This window comes from Nematostella vectensis, chromosome 5 (genome assembly GCF_932526225.1).
Source record: "Nematostella vectensis chromosome 5, jaNemVect1.1, whole genome shotgun sequence".
In the NCBI taxonomy this organism is placed as follows: domain Eukaryota; kingdom Metazoa; phylum Cnidaria; class Anthozoa; order Actiniaria; family Edwardsiidae; genus Nematostella; species Nematostella vectensis.
Window position 1 is genome coordinate 7,358,437 of NC_064038.1, and position 23,546 is coordinate 7,381,982.

The window sequence follows — 23,546 nt, forward strand, 5'->3', positions numbered from 1 at the left end:
GGGAGTGGCAGCTGTAGCGAGGTGGAGAAGCCTCTGAGATTGTAATTTGTAATATTTTTCTTTAAGCTGAAAAGGTCCGTGAGACAGTTTGGAGCCATATCATGCAAAACTTTAAACATTTGTTTGGCTTTTGTCTTTGCTCGCTGGGTCTCTAAATTTTGCCAGCCCAATTCAGCTAGAGCCTCTGTGGCAGGGGTGTCATTTGACCTGTTTGTGATCACCCTTGCCGCCCTATTTTGCAATTTTTGAAGACGGATTGTGTTACATTGCCCAAGAGTATCCCACACCTCGCTACAGTAGTTAAGGTGTGGTTGGATGATTGCATTATAAATAGAGACTAATGTATTTTGATTAGCAAATTCAGAAATTCGTTTCATGGCTCCTATACCAGAACTGACTTTTTTAGCAAGAGAATCAATGTGCTGATCCCAATTTAGGTGTTCGTCAATTTCCACACCAAGAACCCTACTTTGCTGAACTTGTTTTAGTTCCTTGTTATCAATAGAAATAGAAGGTTTGCAAGGAAGGGTTCTTAGCTTGTGGTGGGATCCTATTAATAAGAATTCTGTTTTTGCTACATTGAGACTTAATTTATAAGCCAAGAGCCATTCTTTCACTTGCTCAAGGTCCGAATTCATGGCCAACTCAACTTCCCCTACAGTACTACCAGACGCTGTCAAGTTTGTATCGTCAGCAAATAATCTAGGAGTAGTGTGCAATAGACACTCTGGTAGATCATTAATATATAAGAGGAAGAAAAGTGGGCCAAGAATTGAACGCTGAGGAATGCCACATGTGATTTTACTTTCAGAGGACACTGTACTGTTTAGCTGGCATTTCTGTTTACGGTTGGACAAATAAGATTGAATTAATAAAAGGGCATTTCCAGTGATACCATTCAATTCTAGTTTTCGAAGCAAAATGTCATGATTAACGGTATCAAATGCCTTTTTTAGATCCAAAAATACAACTAAATTAAACTTTTGTCTGTCCATGTTAATATACCAGCTATTAGTGCTATCAAGGAGAGCAGAAACAGTAGAGTGTAGTCTTCGAAAGCCAAATTGTTGTTCGGATAAAATTTGGTTTGCTGTAAAATGATCGTATAACTGTTCATACATTATTTTTTCCATTAGTTTGCTAATCACTGGTAATATACTTATTGGTCTATAGTTGTCGGGAATAGTCTTAGAGCCTTTTTTAAAGAGGGGCAAAACCCTAGCCATTTTCCACTCATCTGGAAAACAGTTGGAAATTATAGAGTTGTTAAAAATGTAAGTGAGAGATGGAGAAATGGCATGGGCTGCACACTTGAGTATTTTTCCAGAGATTTTGTCAATACCAGTCGCTTTGGCATTAGAAAGGCAACCCAAAAGCTTTAGTACTTTTGTATTGGATACTAACTTAAAACGTGACATTTGAGCACTACATGGCTTAATAAAATGCTCAAATGATTTACTAGGGTTTGCCATTGAACTTGCCAATTTTGGACCAACATTAGAAAAATAATCATTAAATGCTTCGGCAATATGTTCTTGTGAAAAAAGGCTTTGGTCGTCAAATTTAAGTTCATTTACAGTTGTATTTTCTTTGGTGCGACCAAGTAGACTATTTATCGTTTTCCAAGCCTCTTTGGGATTATTCTTTTGATTTGCAATCTTATTACGATAATAGTTGGATTTGGCTTGGCGCAAGGCAATGTTTACTTTATTTCGGGATGCCTTAAAATCATCCCAGTCATTACGTAATTTACTCACCATTGCTTTGCGCTTTAACTTATCTCTGTTATTAATTAAATCTTTGATCTCTCTGGTCAGCCATGGGACATTAAATGCTTTTTTTCTTTTAGATTGTACAGGGGCATGCCTGTCTAACACGTTTAGAAACAGGTCTTTCCAATGTGCCCACATCTCATTAGTGTCATGACACAAAACAATCTGTTCCCACGACTGAGTAAGGAGGTCCTTTACAAACTTTTGTTGATCGAAATGTTTAAAATTACGTATTTCAATGGTTTTTGCTTTATCTCGCGCACACCTATAAGGGTTTATCTTTCTTATTCCATAGATCAAACTATGATCACTCGGACCAATGTGAATTACGCCTGATGAGTTTATTTTGTCAGGAGACGATGTGACAAAGTGATCAATTAGGCTTTTAGAATCAATTGTTATACGCGTAGGCTCGTTTATCAACTGGGATAGTTGATATGCTTCATAAATTGATTTTAACTTTTTTGTTTTATTATCAAAGACTTTCTTCTTGAGTAAACAACAATTTAAATCCCCAAGAATCACGTGCTCTTTGTCTTCATCGTCTACTGCCTTTATTAACTCTTCGAAGCGATTAAAATATTCGATCGGAGATCGAAATCCATGCTACTGAGATCTGATACTGACCATGAGCGAGTCCTGGATGGACTTGGAGAAGATGAAATTACGTTTTCAGAGGAGCGATCTCTAGAGCGTCCTTCCGCCATGACATGGGGACACCGTTCAGACTATTATTATTAGGGAGAAAAACGTGTCCCAGGTAAATAGGAAATCGCAAAATAAGTCCAAATAGATTAACCACCGAACGATGAATTGAGTCGTCTCATTGAGTCGTCTTATTTCCTAAAACTAAGGTGGCCACGGTAGCGCTCATCGCAATGGAAAAGTCCTTAGAATATCACACAACTATAGAAAAGAACTTGGTATTTCGTGCTTTTTTAATTGCCATGCATACAGTAATAACGTATTTGAATTAACTTCTATTTACACACTTTGAAGCGTTCTGTTCATCGAGTACCATGTTTGTGTTCTGCTCGTAATGAAACACGCAAAACCATAACATATAACGAACCACCGGCTTCAAAAGCCGTCCGGCGGCCACAAGGTGATAAAGCAATAATTAAAATACAAGGTCTTGCAAGGTCAAAAAAGGGATTGATAATAAAACTTCACCTTATTTTTAAATCATCATCTTTTCCAGCATGATAGTGAATCTATAATGGTATGTTATGTACTGTAATCTGGACTAGGAATTCTCAAATATATGTATCAAGTATCTGTATCTTGTCTGTAACTTGTCTCAAATATCCCGCTGTATCTTTTTTTAATCAGTAACTTTTTTTAATCAGCCGGCAATTCTCCCGAGCTATAGAAAATTCTTATAATGAATTTCCTTATTTCAGTGGAATCCGGCTTTTAGTCCAGTCCAGGTTAGAATATGCCATCCATGTTGGACCTAGTATTTCGTTTTGTTTTTGTTTTTTTTAATCCAGAAATCGCGAAATTTTGCATCTGCGAGGCGTGGTAAAGTCGTATTCCAACCCTTTATCTTGTTCAAATATGTAATGTACGATGAGTAAGTCTTATATTAATTATTTGCTTAGGCGTTTCGTTATCAACCTTTGTATATTCTAAAAATCATCCAATACACCAAAAACTGGTATTCGGCTCTACAAAATTTTCGTCTTTAATAAGACTTCTTCAGAGAAAATTTGGCAGAGTCGAATACCAGTTTTTGGTGCATTGTATTTATTCTTCTGGTTCACGATCACGACAATTTGGGCTTTTTGTATTTATCCTTAAAATCATCCAATATACTACACTCGAGCCAGCGAGCTGAGCGGCCAACGGAGTCTTTCATGTGATACAAAAAATGTCACGTGATACACGCGACGTCTTTTGCCGTGTCATAAGGCTGCCATCGGTCACTATGGTAATACACTGTGGAGCAGTTATGATTGACAGCTACGATCTCCGCTCCGCGTACCATAGGCATCCCATCTAGAGTGGAAGCCACAGGTCTAATGCCACCATGCGCACAACGGTCAATATTCAGGTAGTACTGCGCACCTTAGGGAAGAGATACATAAATTATTAGCCGCTTAGTATAGTAGAAAATGCAACAACGGTAGTGAATTGGTGCTACGATTGGACAGCAGAATGTGTTATAGTATTCTTCCCTGGGTAGTGCATACATAACCTAGCTTAAGTTAGTCCCGGCTTTCTAGTAAGGGTGGCGGGGGGGGGGTCCACTTAAAGGGTTCGACCAGGGTGTGACAATGGGATCAGGTGTACTTTCCTTTAAGGGTGTACTGACATTAGTGTTGCTCAGTTACGACGTTGCTACGCTAGTGGCGTTGAGCGCGCGCATATACATAACACGGAATTCGTCATTCAAAAGCTTTCCTGAAGTAAAAGAAACAACAAAAAAAAAAATATGCGTTTCAAGTTCCCCAAAATTGACTTTAAGTTGATCTCAGCCTTTTCGGGTTATGGTATTTCCCATATTTTGTAAAAACGAAGATTCAGCAAAGATTAAGTGAAGCGTACGTTTTTGAAGCCAAAGTTTTCAATTTTCACTACCTGCGCGCGCTGCAAACACCGGTTGCAAACGCTCGCGCACGCACTGAAAATCTTATTTCAAAGTAGCGCGCGCTGTATCAGAATTTTAAAATACTTTTTAAATTTCCATCATGACATGACGGATATCGTTCCTTTGAAGTGTTAATACCACGAAACTTCATTTCAATATCATCATGTCTGTCTGTGTCTGAGCAGGCCGAATGTGCACGCGCGGGCTTTGATTCACTTGCAGTTATGCGTTTTCTAAAAAAAGCTTTTTTTTCGCCAAATTATTTCAAAACGCAATATTTTTTTCTGTATTCCTTTTTATTAAAATCTCCTTCATATAGCCAAGCATGGATTTAGCGTTAATTTAACAGAAACTAAAATTATATCAAATAATCTGGATTTCAGGACCTTTGAGAAATCATACAAAAAGAATTACTCAATCGTTTCTAAAACGCATGCTTTGCTTAATGCACCCATCCCTCAAGCTTCATAAAACGTATTCAATATTTGTTTTCGAGCAATTTTACTTGAAATATTTGCTTTTATCTGTATCCATGACGTCACAGTATGACGTCACGGGGTAACGTCATCATAATAGTCAGCATATTTTGTTGGTCAACTTGGCAAATATCAGACCCTCATGACTTTCTACAAGGCTTTTATGCTATATTCACTTTTCCTAAGCAACAGATGTCAGTACACCCATAATAAATCACACAAGGTTCAACATACTTTTTCAACCTTGTGATTTATAGCTCATCGATCAGAAGACTGCCCGTGATCTAGTGGGTAAACCACCATGAAGCACAAAGTGTTGTGCTGGAAACAGATACCTTCAATGTCGATTTCTCCGAAATTGAGATCCAGCTTTTTCTTGAGATTAGCGAACGTGAATCCGCGGCCATGGACTCTGGGAAGCTAAAAGAAAAAGTCTTTTTTTTTAAATAAGAATGTTTTTTATTTGTTTTTATTTCACTTCAGCTTTTTTTTAAAATAAGAATGATTTTCATTTGTTGTTATTTCACTTCAGTTTTATATGAAGTTATATGTTACCCCTTTTTCCAAAGTTTCCTTTGTGCAAACACGCAAGTCTAATCCTTTCTATCACTTTCTCCATGTCTTCCGGCCCTTCAAGTACGTACTTCATTGCTATACCTGTTTATCGTTTGTCTCGAAAGTGAAGTACAGCTCCTTGCCCTCAATCGCCCCCTGGCTGCAGCGGTAATAGCGAAGGGCGGTGCCTGGGGCGAAGAGCTGGTACAGCAGGATGGTGATGAGGATGGCCAGGACCAGAGCCCCAAGGAACCAGCGACTCGCACCTGGGGTGACATAGTACACACAGAACGGTCACACGGAGTGCCTACAAGGCAACTAACGGTCAGAGACAACACGTAGAAATACTCACCAGGCAACAACCAACAACACGTAGAAATACTCACCAGGCAACAACCAACAACACGTAGAAATACTCACCAGGCAACAACCAACAACACGTAGAAATACTCACCAGGCAACAACCAACAACACGTACAAATACTCACCAGGCAACAACCAACAACACGTATAAATACTCACCAGGCAACAACCAACAACACATAGAAATACTCACCAGGCAACAACCAACAACACGTACAAATACTCACCAGGCAACAACCAACAACACGTACAAATACTCACCAGGCAACAACCAACAACACGTACAAATACTCACCAGGCAACAACCAACAACACGTACAAATACGCACCAGGCAACAACCAACAACACGTAGAAATACCACCCCTAAGTCAACTGACGGGTTGATCAGAGAAAAGTATTCAAAAGGGGTGACTATAAGTCAACTGACGGTTGATCAGAGAAAAGTATTCAAAAGGGGTGGCTATAAGTCAACTGACGGGTTGATCAGAGAAAAGTATTCAAAAGGGGTGGCTATAAGTCAACTGACGGGTTGATCAGAGAAAAGTATTCAAAAGGGGTGGCTATAAGTCAACTGACGGCTTGATCAGAGAAAAGTATTCAAAAGGGGTGGCTATAAGTCAACTGACGGGTTGATCAGAGAAAAGTATTCAAAAGGGGTGGCTATAAGTCAACTGACGGGTTGATCAGAGAAAAGTATTCAAAAGGGGTGGCTATAAGTCAACTGACGGGTTGATCAGAGAAAAGTATTCAAAAGGGGTGGCTATAAGTCAACTGACGGGTTGATCAGAGAAAAGTATTCAAAAGGGGTGGCTATAAGTCAACTGACGGTTGATCAGAGAAAAGTATTCAAAAGGGGTGGCTATAAGTCAACTGACGGGTTGATCAGAGAAAAGTATTCAAAAGGGGTGGCTATAAGTCAACTGACGGGTTGATCAGAGAAAAGTATTCAAAAGGGGTGGCTATAAGTCAACTGACGGGTTGATCAGAGAAAAGTATTCAAAAGGGGTGGCTATAAGTCAACTGACGGGTTGATCAGAGAAAAGTATTCAAAAGGGGTGGCTATAAGTCAACTGACGGGTTGATCAGAGAAAAGTATTCAAAAGGGGTGGCTATAAGTCAACTGACGGGTTGATCAGAGAAAAGTATTCAAAAGGGGTGGCTATAAGTCAACTGACGGGTTGATCAGAGAAAAGTATTCAAAAGGGGTGGCTATAAGTCAACTGACGGGTTGATCAGAGAAAAGTATTCAAAAGGGGTGGCTATAAGTCAACTGACGGGTTGATCAGAGAAAAGTATTCAAAAGGGGTGGCTATAAGTCAACTGACGGGTTGATCAGAGAAAAGTATTCAAAAGGGGTGCCACGAAACAACTGACAAACAACAGCAACACTAGTATTGCTAACAAGTAACAGAGCTTACCCATCATGCATCTCTTCTTGACATGTCTCACTTCTGTTTTGACATCCTCTTTCACGTTGTGACGTAAGTCACTAATCGCTTGTGTCACGTGACCCGAACTGATACTCAACAAAATGGACACGAAGCACTGCACGGCAGTGACGTCATTTGGCTTGCACTCGTACGTCTCCAGGCTCTGGCCGAGCAGAAAAGCATCATGGGTGGAAACGTCACAGATCCTGCTTTGAGGGACGGCGACCCCTGGTGTTTCCATGGATGCATAGATTCGTTCCCCGTTGACCACAGGTCCCATGACCTTGACCCCTACCATACCGATGACGCAGACTACCTCGTCTAGATCTAAAAACGAAGCTGTGGTTACAACATTCAAATTTCTCGAAAAAGCGCCGCGGCGTTTACATAGTTTTACGTGTCCTAGGCGAGGGAGAAGCGCGTATATTTCAAGTTCATATTTTCGTATTTCGTATCGCCTTTTTTTTTAAAAAAAAGGAGTACAAATTCCTCCAGAATCACAAAAAAACAAGCTTACAATGATAACATGTTTTTCATTGGAGTCTAACTTACAATACGTTTAGGCAAGACTATTTCGAGGGAAGCGCTTATTCGAGCAATTAAGGTAGTTATATGAATTTTTTTTTTCGCTTCCTGAAAACTTATGAGAGGCACATATAGCAATTGGCTCTATCTTGCTTTTTGTATTGTGTTTTAATATACCTTTTTGATCGCTGTCAGTCGGTGCTTTCGCCTCGAGGTATGCCGACCTACTGATCACCCCAGCAGACTTTGCCTTTTTCGCGTTGAAATGTGTAAGGCGCTGGATATACGTGGCACCATCCGGGTCTTCAAAGAACCCTATGACGTCACCCTCCTCTAGGGCCTCGCTCTCGGTTTTCAGAGACTTCTTTAAGGGAAAGTGGTAGGCGATGTCTCCACGCTGTGACAGAATTGGACTATTGACACGGAGTTCCTCAATGATCGCTGTCTGGGCCACTAAGTGGTCAGTAATGATCTCAGGGATGCTGGCGCCTGTATTTATCATGAAAAACAAAGTAAATTAAATGCTGTTTTCTGCTTGTGGTTGGTTAACTATAGTATTGGCGAGTTTGTAAGTCTCGTTACACAAAAAAATACAACAAGGGTAGAAGAGCAACTGATAAAATATCTCGATGACTTTTACAACACTTTTCCAGAACAAAATGATACAAAATGAGTTTTGACTTTATTTAAAAAACAAGAAGCCTTCATTTCACAAGAGTTCGGTACAAACTTTTGCGTTTATTTAAGTTTATTACTTCAATTATGATATTCAATTCAGTAATTCGATTATGATGATGGTTGTGGAGGTGATGATGTTGCTTGTGGTAGTGATTATGACGATGTTGCTTGTGATGGTTGTTTGGTTTCTTGTGGAGGTAATGGTGTTTCTTGTGGTGGTAATGGTGTTGCTTGTGGAGGTGATTATGATGATGTTGCTTGTGATGGTGATTATGATGAAGTTGCTTGTGATGGTGATTATGATGATGTTGCTTGTGATGGTTGTTTGGTTTCTTGTGGAGGTGATGATGTTGCTTGTAGTGGTGATTATGATGATGTAGCTTATGTTGGTGATCACGATGATAGTAATGATGATGACGTCATGGCTATTGCACTTCATGACCTACCGTCACTGCCAAGTCCGCTGCTGCTACTGCTTGGGGAGTATGCACCGAGTTTCTCTGCAAAATAACCGAAATGTCTCAAACATAACAAATTTTTGCATTAAAATATCAAAATATCAGATTGTAGATATGATTACACTCATAATCAGTACCTCTTTTGCGTTTTCGCGTATTCTCCGGGGAAGACTGGTACGAGTAGGAGTCATCACTGCTGCAGCTGTTGACGATGTCTTCAGCAGAATCTGAAACAATAGACATCACGTGATAATATGAAACAATAGACATCACGTGACAATCTGAAACAATGGACATCACGTGGCAATCTGAAACAATAGACATCACATGACAATCTGAAACAATAGACATCACGTGACAATCTGAAACAATAGACATCACATGATAATCTGAAACAATAGACATCACGTGACAATCTGAAACAATAGACATCACGTGGCAATCTGTGGATTAGGGATATTGTGTTTTGGTTTACTTGTGGATTAGGGATATCGTGTTTTGGTTTACTTGCGGATTTGTAATGTTGTGTTTTGGTTTACCTGTGGATTTAGGATGCGGTGTTTTGGTTTACCTGTGGATAGGATGTTGTGTTTTGGTTTACCTGTGTATAGGATGTTGTGTTTTCGTTTACCTGTGGATTTAGGATGTTGTGTTTTGCTTTTCACACGGAATGCTTTCGTCACGTAATCTTTGGCGACGCCGTTGAGTAACACGAACGAAAGTACCAATCGAAAGACATTTCTCTCATCGCCCTTCACTCGGGAGAGCTCGTAGACCTTCGTACCACGTGACGTCTCGTACACGGAATCGAGGTCCACAGAGAAGCTGGCCTTTAGTCCTTGTGTCTCGCCCAAGATCACCGCTAGGGGCACGCGGCCGGTTGTGTCCTGCAGGATTCGCGCAGCTTCCGGTATCCGCTCGACGTAGACATGGAGAGCCTGTGGAGGGAGGGGTTGTGAGGAACTTATTATGGTTCGAGGTAGTTCGAGTTACAGCAAGAGCGCTAAAACATTCTCTTTATTTCAAATTCCCTTTTCCAATTCACCTCATGCCTTATTTGTTTGGGTCCCTGTAATGCAATCAAATTCAAAGCCTGTGTTTGAAACTGACTGCAAAAACGGAATCGGACAGTAAAATTATATATGATTAACTGACAGCTTAAAGTAAAATCCATCATACACCCATTTCAAATATGGTTGCACTTGAGAACTCATGTGTCGCAACCCGCGGTGATTCATGGGAGGCGCATGGGTGGCGCGCGCGGCTGACGAATCCTTGAAAGCCATGTGAATGTTAATAAGAATGTAAACAATACCTCTACAGCTTTTAAAATATGGATTTGTATTTTATTTGCTTATTTACTTGATACCCATGAAGCACTGCGGGTTACGATACACAGATTTTTCGAGTGTATACAAAGGAGACTGACCTGCAGCGGATGCGAGAACTTGGCGATGAAGTGTACCTCCCCGTCCAGCAGCCTCTGTTGGGAGTTCGCCTTTCGCCGACTCTGGCCTTTTAAATACGACTCCTTCAAGTCCAGCGCCTGCACAATCACAGACGGCTCTGATGATGCCATTGGGTTGCTATGGAAACTAAATACGGGCGCTGACGTCACTGGCGCGCTGTGAGCTGAAAGAGTTAAAGGTTGAATATTTATATAGTGTTTCATTTATTCGTTTGCTTCTATGGTACCTTAATTAAAGCGGCCTCTTTCTACAATGCCCAAATATATGAGATTTTCACTAAAATATCCAGAGGTACCACTGCATGTGGTTTGCGTCGACAGTTTCAGTTTTTTTTTATTCTTTTATTCGCTCATTTAGTCTTCTGTTTGTTTAATCAACCCCTTGGAAGCCCTTCCTTTGTGGGGGCTTTGCTAAGAATCTCCCCTCGTGGTTAAAGGTGACTGTAGGTTGTGAGCGAGTAGGCGTCAATGCGATTAAATCTGATGGATTAATGAACCGATTCTAGGCAACTCTTGAGATAGCATTAAACGCTGATTACAAATGTCAGCACTGATCTAAGTTAGACCGACACGTATTAATGAACATCATCAGAAAAGAGAAACGATTATTTTGCACCCCCCCCCCCCCCCCCATAACACACACATCTTTCCCATCCTCCCAACGCTCCCCTGTTTTTTTTTTACATCAAAATAGAACTCATCAATAAACAAAAGCGCTTTGTACGAGCTTTCCGTGAGTTAGCTTGAAACTCTCACCACGAGCCTCAAAATCCATGCGCATGTGCGTATACTCAGCTGGTGTGTCAGAGCCAAGTAAGTTAAAACAATGTACACCCAGGCCCGCACCCAGGGGGGTGCAGGCCTGGGTGTAACCCCCCCCCCCCCCCCACACACACACAGAACGGCCGAAAGTCTACTTTTGGTAATCGTGCTATTTGTAGAAAAAAAATAAAAATCATAAGCTAGATCACTCTGGTGGCCAAATCCGACAATACGTGGAGATACTGCAAAGGCATAAAAAATCCCTTTTTGTTTTTCGGAGGTGGTTAACTTTTTTATCAGAGAACTCCTTCCCCCCCCCCCCCCTCCCCCCCCCGAAAAATGAGGTCCACTTTTTCGGATTCCGAACCTCCCCCCCCCCTCCCCCCCAAGAAAAATCCTGGGTACGGGCCTGTTACACCTTATATTGTCCCGGGGAAGCTAATCGAACAAAATCAAAAACATCTCAATCGAACTCCAGTCGAGTGGGTTTTGATTAGTTTCGGTACTCAAACGAAAATCAAATAATTTTATTTGAATGAAAAAAATATGGGTTCGGTGAGTAAAATTATGATCGATTTCCGAACCCGATCAATACCAGTCGAGCGATTTGTACTCGGCTGAGTTCGATTATCAAATGTTCGATTAGTTACACCGGAAAATTTATGTTTACGTGCCAGCAAACTCGTGCCGACTAATGACGGGAAGTTCAACTCTCCTGCCTACGTGATCCCTGCGAAATCCGGTTTTGCACGCAGACGTCAATTATCCCAACAAGTCAATCGAGTTTTTTTTTGTTGATAACGTGTGACATTCGTAATATGTATCTAGAGAGGTTAACTCGAGGAAGAGGCCTTACCATTATCACACAAGCCCAGAGATATAATGTAGTCCTTTCCTTTTTGTCTTATGTTTATTTCTCGATAGAACCACTATTTTATTCCCTTGAAAAAAAGGTTGGCAACCGCCTTGAACAGGAAAGACGTGTCACGCCATACAACAACTTGACATTTTCACGTGACCTTCATATCAAGGCATTTCAGGGTCACAGAATCTAACCTTTGCGCTAATTTGAATTTTCTTCCATGCAATCTATCAAGTTGAATTTTCTAAGTAGTCGAGTGGAGCTTTGGAGTATGCTCATTTAGAGTTGATCAGTAGCGGATCTAGGGGGAGGGTTTAGGGGGTTTGAACCCCCCCCCCCCTTTGGGCTGCCAGAAAGCCATACGTAAAAAAAATTACCCCCTCCCTCCATTGACACTGAGCCAAACCCCCCTTCAGCGAAAAGCTAGATCTGCCCCTGTTTATATGCGTCCAAGGGTCGCATGGCTGTTAGTTAAATCGATACTATCCTATTCTCCAAGTAGGTTTTCGCACAAAGAAGTATTCGTGTACACGGCTAAACTAGTTAATTTCCGAAAAGTTAATTTCCGAAAATTCAACCTGATAGATTGCATGGAAGAAAATTCAAATTAGCGCACACAATAATCTCTCTTATTGTTTCAAACTTGTTTCTTGTTGGATAAAATTGTGCTTGTTTCATTTTAGAATTCCAATTTTTGTTCATATTTTGAAAGGAAATGTAAGGTATACGACAAAAGGAGTAACAAAAAAAGGCACAAATCTTCCACCTCAACCAAGTCTAAAATGAAGTATTAAAAACGAATTGAAAACAGTAGTTATAATAAAGGTTGCTGGTACTAAACCGATGCTATTAAGATCACAACATTTTAATAAAAAATATTTTGCTGTTCCTGAGCCTCGGCAGAAAACACAATTTGAGTTCTAATATCTGAGCCTCGGCGCGTTCTTAGGAGTCTCAGGCTGAACTTTTCTTATAAAAAAGGTTCGGACTTAGAAAAAAATTAATGTAGAGCATTATTGTCTGCATGTATCTTTTCTGTAAATGTTGTAACAAATTCAATCAAAAGCGTTAGAAAGTTCTAGTCTTTTTTAAGTAGAATCATTTACGATTGATTATGATGTAACAAGAACGCGTAACTTAAGCAATAGATCTCGAGGGGTGTGATCCAACAATCAATAAAAACCACGCCATACTCAAGACACGAGTGCTACAAATCACGAGAAACCCGCACGCCAGAAAAGCTTTTCAACTTGAATAAAAAGGCTATGCAAACAACATGCACCTCTCGGTGAAGCCACTTAGATTAGTTTTTGTCCACCCGCAGGGTAATTAATAAAACGACTAGCACAAAGCACAAAGCCTTTTCGAAACTTTTCACTACAAACATCTCGTATTTCAATTTTGTTTTTTACAAAATCTCTTTTTTATAATTTTTGTTATTTTGTTTTTATCATTAGATATGGTACAAACCCGTTTATATGAAAAAAGCTTAGTCGTAAATTACATGAATCAATTCTAGTAATTAAGAAGAATCACCACCACTTACAAAAACCATTTACAATTACTAAAAGGAGAAATCCCACCAAACAAAAGTTCCGCTATCAAATTACAGCCTAACGCTAGCCATGGATACGCAAATTGAACTTGAGGAGTCTCTAATTGAATATTGACTTATTTCCTAATCTATTATTGGTTTTACGCGACAGATGGCTAACGGGTGAAACTACTTACTAATCTTCTTAAAAAACTAAAAGCTGACTTCTTTTTAAGCGAATTTCAACAAATAATATATACAAAAATGCTTTAAGAAGGGGCATAAAGGTCGCACCACAAATGCTTAATATCACACTAGTGATGGAATGCTAGGAAAACTAAGATAAAAAATCGAAAACGTTTTAGTTGCAGAAGGGATATGTTTGGTTTACTTACATTGACCTGTGTTCGTTTGACTTGGTTGTGTTGAGCCGCCTGAGCTATAACTAGGGAACATGTTAGCTGAGCTTGTTGTATCCAAGATGAAATCGTCGATATTGAAATCCCCGGGAACGCTGCCCTGACTCGGAGCTGTCTCATTCCAAAACTTGATTTCGCTTGCCATTCGCAATCCAACCTTCCCGAGTTCAATCGTGAATGGAAGCCTCCTCAACTACGACTTATCTTGCTTTTTTTTTAAGGCTTCAATATATGATCTGTTTCGCAATAGGGCAATGACTGTTCTAGCTCGCAGTTGTACGAATTACTCGCGGCCCTTCCAAAGACAAATTGCACTTTTGTAGAGCTTGACTCTTTACGTTGACTCAGCTCAATATCTTGTGTCAATTTAGACAGGAAGTTTTGGTTGGTTATACATTAATGTGTACGGCATCTAAAATCTTCAGAATACATACCTAAGAACAATTAAAGTGTCAAAGACATCCTCTCACGTTCTCGTTTCCGGTTTCACTGCGCTATCAAACTCGGTCACATCCGAAACAAAATACTTAAAGCTTTCAGGATATTATAAAATGTTCTCGGTCTTATACACAAGAGTTGAGGAAATTGTTGGTACTTTAAAATAAAATTATTAGCTAATTTGATACGAAACAAATTTTATAGTTACCCTCAGTTCTAACGTACTACGTCATATATCTATATATGGTGAGAGCAGGAAACGGGTGACAAGTCCTAATAACGTCATCGCGAAACTCACTAATGTTTCACAGCAAACAAGTCTTATCTTAGTGTTATCACATACTACCGCTGACTTGACGATTGTCTTTAGTTCTTTGGTAACGACAAACACACTTGTACAACAATTACCGGCTAAACTGCAGAATACCCGTCCACTTATTTGCATTTTCCTTGTATTTACTGCCTCGTTCTATAGAAATCGAGGTGTGAAGTCTCATTGTTAACTCTTTGTGGGCGGGTATTCTGCAGTTGCTCCCAATTACCTAAACTTGTCAACTCACGCAAAAAGTCTAGAACTCTTGACTGTGTAAGGTGTCTTTATTAATTGATATACCAGAAAAGTAGAGGGGGTGATCGTCCCATCGGATAAGGGTATAAAAATTCGACTAACTGCCATCCCTGAGGGGGTGTTTAAAGTTTTTTATCCGATTCTGTCATCTCTTAGGGTTAAAAATTACTTCGCCCTCACCAAGTTTGCTATTAGGGGGAAGAATCTCTGTTGACTACGTCCCAAGTGCTATCCCTTAGGGTTAAAATTTTGCCGACGATCACTCACGTCTGTTTTTATCGGAGTCCCTCCCTCGGGCTCGCAGGACACCTCTGAATTTCGTAAACGTTAATTAATAAACACAAGCAATGCTTCTTTTAAGCGCAATTAGTACTTCAAAAGCATGTACCTTAAAATATATGTTAACAAATTTTAGAACTTGACCAAAAAAGAACATTAGCACGACATCCTACTGATCTAGCCCGAAAAGATGAGGATCCCCTGGTTATATAGAATAAAAGGCAGGAAGGCATGTGCGTGCTCACCGTGCAATCTTCGATAAGAACCAGCGGGGTGTAGCGCGAGTCCCGCAAATGTGATAAATGACCCGCAAATGTAATAAGTTTTTATCCGCAAATGTAATAAGGTTTTACCAGCAAATGGAAAAAGGTTTTACCCGCAAATGTAATAAGGTTTTACCCTCAAATGTGGTAAGGTTTCACCCGCAAATGTGATAAGGTTTCACCTGCAAATGTAATAAAGTTTTACCCGCAAATGTAATAAGGTTTTACCCGCTAATGTGATAAGGTTTTACCCGTAAATGTGATAAGGTTTTACACTGTAAATGTAATAAGGTTTTACCCGTAAATGTTAAAAGGTTATAAGGTTTTACTGGGGATTTTTTTCTGGTGAGAATTTGTGTCACAAGTGAGTTGAAATTATTCTCCCGTTATTCCAGTCTTCTCGGATAAGGACACTAAACCGGAGGTCCCGTCTCTTCGTCTTCTCTCTCAAGCTGCACTACATTAATCTGAACCAAAGGGACGTAAAAGAACCACTGGTAAAGCAATAAACTCAAAACCTTATAAATTATACGATTCGTGGCCGAGTATTAGTATTTTTCTATGGATATAAGCGAAACAGGCTCCTGTCCTGTAATGTTCATACGATTTAACTTTGTATGATGTTAGAAGATATTAGAAGAGCAACCGTTTATTTCTCTAAGTCATTATACTAAAAACAATCAACTTCTTGGATATTTTGAAATTAAAACAACAACAACAATAACGGTTTATAGTTCATCCTTTTTCTTGGGCGTTTCATCGGCCTCACGCAACTCTTCCTGTGACTCCTTCTTGCTTGTCTTGTTATCAGTTTCTTGGTCTTTCTGTGGATCAGATTCGTTTGACTTCTTCTCGGGCTCTTGGTCTTCCTGTGTGACTTTTTTATCTTCTTTGATAAGTTCCCCAAAGTCAGTGATGCGACTCGAGGCAAACTGCATGTAGTTCTTATAGATCTCCTTCTCAGTCAGAAACCCATCCTAGAGGAAGAGATAATCAACTTGGGCGAAGATACTTTACAAATCACACACTACGAAACATATTTTATGATACAAATACTTGGGCATATATATTGTTTTACCTCGGTCATCTATTGGTGAATACCTTGAAATACTACAGAAAAGCAATGAAGAAAATTCGCTATATTAAATCGCCAAAAACAGCTCTTGATCAAATATTGTTTTCTCTCACCCTTATTTGCTGAAAAATATGTAGTTGTTTTATTTTTTCCTGTGAAAGAAGTAAAAGAAACTTGCTTTCAGAGCTACGCTTCTCAGGTTTGACAGTAAACATTTCGCATATCGAAGTACGGTGAGGATGTTTTGATTTTCGCAGTCCCATTGTCTTTGCTTTGGATTTTAGTCGAAGCTATTATTCGCCACATTCATCCCCCAACCCAAACTCCCTTTTTCTCGTTCTTTCGATCCAGATTTGTTGATTGGATTATGAATACAGTGTGAATAGGATTGGGTGAATGATTTACCATATCCGTGTCGGTGTTGCGGAATAACAGGGATGCATCATCAGGCATTAGCATACCAGCAATCTCATCCTGAAATTAGGCGTGATAAATCAGAATATGTTCTTTGTTTGGGATACTTTTTTGCTGTAATTCCAGAACACATCCATGCTTTTTTAAAAGGGATTTCATCAGCACAGACTCAAAAGCTCTGAGCTCTAACAACATCACAAAAGGACGGGTTCTAGCAATGCACTAGAGTACGGCGTCATCGCTAAAATGGCCACGTACTCAGGAGGGGCAAGAACGAACCCTCCTAACATCAACAGGGTGGACCCCAATTCGGAAAGGAAAACCTGGCTCAGCCCCCCAGGATCTACCGTAACTGCTCAGCCCCAGCATCTACCGTAACTGCTCAACCCCAGGATCTACCGTAACTGCTCAACCCAAGGACCTACCGTAACTGCTCAACCACAGGATCTACCGTAACTGCTCAGCCCCAGGATTTACCGTAACTGCTCAGACACAGGATCTACCCTAACTGCTCAGCCCCAGGATTTACCGTAACTGCTCAGCCCCAGGATCTACCGTAACTGATCAGACCCAGGATCTACTGTAACTGATCAGACCCAGGATTTACTGTAACTGCTCAGCTTCAGGATCTACCGTAACTGCTCAGCCCCAGGATCTACCGTAACTGCTCAGCCCCAGGATGTACCGTAACTGCTCAGCCCCAGGATCCACCGTAACTGCTCAGACACAGGATCTACCGTAACTGATCAGACCCAGGATCTACCGTAACTGATCAGCCCCAGGATCTACCGTAACTGCTCAGCCCCAGGATCTACCGTAACTACTCAACCCCAGGATCTACCGTAACTGCTCAACCCCACCATCTACCGTAACTTCTCAACCCCAGGATCTACCGTAACTGATCACACGCAGGATCTACCGTAACTGCTCAGACCCAGGATCTACCGTAACTGCTCAACCCCAGGATCTACCGTAACTGCTCAACCCCAGGATCTACCGTAACTGCTCAACCCCAGGATCTACCGTAACTGCTCAACCCTAGGATCTACCGTAACTGATTAGTCCCAGGATCTACCGTAACTGCTCTGACCCAGGATCTACCGTAACTGCTCGTCTCAGCGCCCAGCCTCCCACCACCCCCTTGCGACTCGATTAAGGAAATAAGCGCCAAGGGCGTTAAACAAGTAAATATAGTAGCTCTGTCATCGTCCAATAAAAAATGGAAAAAAGACATAATAGTGTGTTTTGGCCATCAGGGCGCGCTTACAGGTCGCTACAATATTACGAACTGCGGGTATTACAATGGTAACATGAGCTTTAAACCTTTGGTGACGAAAGTCAGAGCGCATAGTACAGCGGTCATAACCTTTTCCAGGAATCCACTGCTGTCCCTGTCGTCATCATCAAACTGAGTGGCCAAGCCTTCCTCTACCTCTTTGTCCAACTTCTCATCTTCTGAACCAGCCCCTGTGGAAACGTAAGCCTTTTATTCTCGAGCACCCCTTTTTGGACAAGCCACCGTGGAAACGCAATCTTTTAATTATCAAGCACCTCTTTCCGGACTAGCCAGTGTGGAAACGCAAGCCTTTTATTAACATGCACCACTTTCTGGACTAGCCAGTGTGGAAACGCAAGCTTTTTATTATGATGGACCCTTGTGGAATTTCACCTATTTGACCAATCTCTATTTCTTCGATGCATAACAACCAACACTTCACAAGTACTGCATTGTAAGGAACCCATCTTTTAGAGATATAACCCTTTAGTAACACACAGGAGCTACAGCACCAAGTTTTAGATACAAATTTTAGTGTTTTAATGTGAGGGCTCGAAGAATAACATAGTCAAACAATAAATAAATACTCCCACATTCCACTGAAAGAAACCAAAATAGCAAGTGAGGCAGTTGTAATAACACTTACCAATAAACTCTTTCTTCGAGATTTTTCCGTCGTTATCTTTGTCAAAATTATCGAGATATTCCTATGAATAAAATTCCCAAACCGTAAATTTCCAATTCGACATTTGGGAAGAATGCGTTATGTAACGCAAGCAGCACGTCTGCCATACAAGCAGGGCCGTAGCAGGGGTGGGGCACTGGGGGCACGTGCCCCCTAATAATTTGAAAAATTATAAGGAAATGACCAGTAGGGGCGTGGCTGTGCCTTCCAAATATTTTCTTAAATTTTCTGTATTGTGCCCCCCCCCCCCCCAATATTTCGAGGCCTGCTACGGCCCTGACAAGGATTGGTGTCAGAGAACTACCCTACCCTACCCTCACATTTATACTTAGGGCAAGCAGCACGTCTGCCGTATAAAGGATTGGTGTCAGAGAACTACCCTACCCTACCCTCGTGTATACTTACCGCAATCACCACGTCTGCCATATTAGGGGAGTCCTCTGGCATCATCATCATGGCAATCTCTACCGCTGTTAGTTTTTCGTCCTTGTCGGTATCAGCAGCGGCGAATCGACGCTTTTCATTGAGTTTAGCTTTTTCCTGATCTCCGGTGGGCTCTGAAAGGTCGCCTGGGGAAACAAATAAAGACAATCTAAGGGCGCAAATAGAAGCTGAAGTCTCGAACAGCTTTAGCTTGCTTACCACTGTTGTAGCCGGACCTATTAGCATACTCGTCCCATGTGACACCGCCATCCATATTATTGTCGTACAGTTCCATTAGCTTTTTGCCTTCCTCCGCGAGACGAGCATCGATCATTGTCTTGATGTGGTCTTTCAGTTCCTGCTCGGTGATTTTCCGGTCCTTGTTGGTATCAATTTTCCTCAAAATACGACTATGATTTAACAGAACAATAGCTAAAACTTGACTAAATAGCTTAATCATCATTATCATCGTCATAATCGTCCTCACCATCATAATCAACATCGTCATTATCGTCGCCATAATATAATGATCTATGACTTTTATTATCATCACCATCATCGTCATCTTAATGATTATCGACTTTTAGCGTCATGATTATCATAATCACCAACGCCATCATATTGATCTAGAACTTTTATATATATCATCAGCTTCTTCTTAATCCTCATCATCGTCTTCATTACCATCATTATCAAATCATTATCATCATTATCATCATCAACGTCATCATCATCATCGACGTCATCATAATCATCATTGTCATCACCATCGCCATCACAATGATCTATAGTTCTTATCATCAATATTGTGGGGGAGGAACCGACCTGCGTCCACTCAAATTACTATCAAACAGTAAGACATAGCTACAAGCCATTGTGTAGCGCGTGATATTGTACAGCGAGTGCAATAAGTTGTTTTTTTAGAGATTGTGCGACTCTATTGTGACATTTAGCCACATTAGCCACGCCATACCGCAGCTTGATCTTGCTTTCCATACTCCGAGAAACTTGTGGCATGTTGCTAGCAGAGGAACCGTCACCACCACCACCAGCGCCACACATGCCTTGGCCAGGGCTAGAACTACCACCCCCGCAAGAGCCTCCTTCGTCCTTGGGTGGGGCACCGCACATGCCCTCTGAGGGGCCGCCACTTGGAGGGGCATCGCCACCACATGAACCGGCGTCCGCTGAGGAGAGCATTTGTTTAAATAGAACGCTTTACTTCACTGTGGACTAACGCCAAAAATCTTCTCTTTTTTATAAAGACAATGATAAAGCGAATCTATCCGATAAACTTATACTAAATATTTTTTAATAATAAAAAAGTCTTTTAATTACACATGAGGTACTCTCACTAGAAAGCCCAGGGGCAGCGGACGGGGAGGGGGAGAGTAGCGCATGCCCCCCAACTTTTCTGAGCGGAGTGTGTGGATTTTTTTTTATTATTACATGAACGCTTGCTAGCAGAAGAACCGTCACCACCACCACCAGCGCCACACATGCCTTGGCCAGGGCTAGAACTACCACCCCCGCAAGAGCCTCCTTCGTCCTTGGGTGGGGCACCGCACATGCCCTCTGAGGGGCCGCCACTTGGAGGGGCATCGCCACCACATGAACCGGCGTCCGCTGAGGAGAGCATTTGTTTAAATAGAACGCTTTACTTCACTGTGGACTAACGCCAAAAATCTTCTCTTTTTTATAAAGACAATGATAAAGCGAATCTATCCGATAAACTTATACTAAATATTTTTTAATAATAAAAAAAAGTCTTTTAATTACACACGAGGTACTCTCACTAGAAAGCCCAGGGGCAGCGGACGGGGAGGGGGAGAGTAGCGCATGCCCCCCAACTTTTCTGAGCGGAGTGTGTGTTTTTTTTTATTATTACATGAACGCGGGGTTTACGTGTGACTAAATATGTATCGAGAGTTACATATATAAATCAATTGCTTCATAAAAGACAATATCATACACACGCCACGTACTCTTACTAGAAAGCCCGCTGTACATGTGCAATAGGTCGTTTTTCAGGATGATTAAAGTGTATGATGTTTTTTTTTTCTTATAAGCCCTTCAGGCTTCATTGCAAAACAAAAAAAAATTTGAAAAATTTGTAAGACGGCTGTAAACAAACTTAAAAAGCTTTCTCGGTCAAATTTAATGATCTAGAAACGAACAGCCTATTGTGCTTTGAACGTTTAAAGACAATGATAAAGCGAATCTATCCGATAAACTTATACTGAATATTTTTTAATAATAAAAAAAAGCAATCGCCTAAGCAATTAGTAGTCTCTTATAAATCAAAAACAAACAAAGCAGTCTCATATAATCAGCAACAAACAAGTTGAGCTCCTTTCATATACCACACAGGTGCAACATACGCGGGAAATATATCACAAAAGAATACAAACCTGAAGGTCCACCGCCGTCCTGAGGAGCAGAACCACAGCTTCCACTGTCAGAAGCCCCGCTACATCCTCCCTCAAGACTTCCATATCCTCCCTTGACGAAGATAAAGATCGGTGCTATTAATAATATCGAGAAAAGCGCGAGTTTTGTCCCGAGTATTCGCATTTTGGCACGGTTTTGATGAGGGATATATCAGGGAAGTGTTGAAGGCCTTGCAAAGACGTTTTGTAGGTTTTGAGTTGTGAGTCAGCGTTGTTACGGCGTCGCTTGACTTGAGACGTTAAATATGATATACATGACTGGCCAAGCCATGTTTGTATTATCGGTAGGACTAAACGGAAAGAGGAAAGATGTTTTACAGTGCCCAAGCCGCTTTATTGTAATCAATATAGAAGTACTTTTCCGAGGGAAAGAACACGCCTCTTTGATACATATGAAGTTAGAAAATAAATCACCCACTTTCTTATATCCAGCACTTGCGTGACTGCATTTGAAAAGCTTTCAGGCGGGAATATCGAATATCGTATTCTACCTCCAATAAAAGACGGAAGAACTCGTGCATACCGGGGAAATTTGTGTAACAATAGTCTATCACTAGAAGCGTACAACTGTGTTAGAGGTGATAAAGCGGTTTTCAAAAACTCGTGAAATACTATTTAGTTTATTTTGTACTAATACACAATAAAGTCTTTGTTCTCTTTTGTTCTGGCTGGATTTTGAAAACCCCTCAAAAATGATAATGATAAAATGATAGTGATAATAATACAGTGGAATATATAACGGACACCCTCGAAACCGTGAAAGGTGACCGCTTAATGTAGGTCGCCTTTTTTTCGATCAAATTCGGAGTATTCACAATTATAATTGACTTTAACTACCTTAGAGTGCATAACTGTCTCCTTTTTGCCCTATATTTTTATTAATCGAGACGTTATTGCCATTCTATACGGCTACAGCATTTGGTGCATATCAACTGAAGCAAAACAATGGCGGTCACAATTGAAAACGACAGGAAGGACGCTCCTAGTGATGGGCTAACTCATAGTACCTATATCACAGTTGTACGCTCCTAGTGATGGGCTCACTCATAGTACATATATCACAGTTGTACGCTCCTAGTGATAGGCTCACTCATAGTACCTATATCACAGTTGTACGCTCCTAGTGATAGGCTCACTCATAGTACATATATCACAGTTGTACACTCCTAGTGATTGGCTAACTCATAGTACCTATATCACAGTTGTACGCTCCTAGTGATGGGCTCACTCATAGTACCTATATCACAGTTGTACACTCCTAGTGATGGGTTCGCTCACAGTACCTATATCACAGTTGTACGCTCCTAGCGATGGGCTCACTCATAGTACCTATATCACAGTTATACGCTCCTAGTGATGGGCTCACTCATAGTACCTATATCACAGTTGTACGCTCCTAGTGATGGGCTAACTCATAGTACCTATATCACAGTTGTACGGTCCTAGTGATGGGCTCACTCATAGTACCTATATCACAGTTGTACGCTCCTAGTGATGGGCTCACTCATAGTACCTATATCACAGTTGTACGCTCCTAGTGATGGGTTCACTTATAGTACCTATATCACAGCTGTACGCTCCTAGTGATGGGCTCAGTCATAGTACCTATATCACAGTTGTACGCTCCTAGTGATGGGCTCACTCATAGTACCTATATCACAGTTGTACGCTCCTAGTGATAGGCTCACTTATAGTACCTATATCACAGTTGTACGCTCCTAGTGATGGGTTTACTCATAGTACCTATATCACAGTTGTACACTCCTAGTGATGGGTTTA

General features: G+C 40.9%; 2 protein-coding genes across 4 annotated transcripts; both read right to left on the reverse strand.

The window, feature by feature from the left end:
* Window positions 1–1,843: 1,843 nt before the first annotated feature.
* Window positions 1,844–14,541, reverse strand: LOC116609536. 3 transcript variants are annotated; one of them, XM_048727389.1, is made up of 11 exons: window positions 14,331–14,536; window positions 13,873–14,252; window positions 10,281–10,483; window positions 9,483–9,789; window positions 8,989–9,078; window positions 8,840–8,893; window positions 7,893–8,204; window positions 7,179–7,517; window positions 5,499–5,662; window positions 5,177–5,261; window positions 1,844–3,842 (listed from the first exon to the last, which is right to left on the reverse strand). In XM_048727389.1, the coding sequence occupies exons 2-11, from the start codon at window positions 14,039–14,041 to the stop codon at window positions 3,649–3,651; spliced, it is 1,917 nt and encodes a 638-aa protein (XP_048583346.1). In that variant the 5' UTR covers window positions 14,042–14,252; window positions 14,331–14,536; the 3' UTR covers window positions 1,844–3,648. The 3 variants fall into 3 exon arrangements, with proteins under 3 accessions (XP_048583346.1, XP_048583345.1, XP_048583347.1); XM_048727388.1 differs by having other exon boundaries at window positions 13,873–14,536; XM_048727390.1 differs by having other exon boundaries at window positions 3,685–3,842; window positions 5,499–5,703; window positions 13,873–14,541.
* Window positions 14,542–16,077: 1,536 nt separating this feature from the next.
* On the reverse strand, window positions 16,078–22,012 carry LOC5502063 (calumenin). The gene is made up of 9 exons (XM_032370330.2): window positions 21,729–22,012; window positions 20,767–20,943; window positions 20,291–20,504; window positions 19,537–19,727; window positions 19,300–19,463; window positions 18,856–18,916; window positions 18,300–18,400; window positions 16,925–16,993; window positions 16,078–16,421 (listed from the first exon to the last, which is right to left on the reverse strand). Exons 1-9 carry the CDS (start codon window positions 21,889–21,891, stop codon window positions 16,173–16,175), a joined length of 1,389 nt encoding a protein of 462 aa, XP_032226221.1. The 5' UTR covers window positions 21,892–22,012; the 3' UTR covers window positions 16,078–16,172.
* Window positions 22,013–23,546: the final 1,534 nt, after the last annotated feature.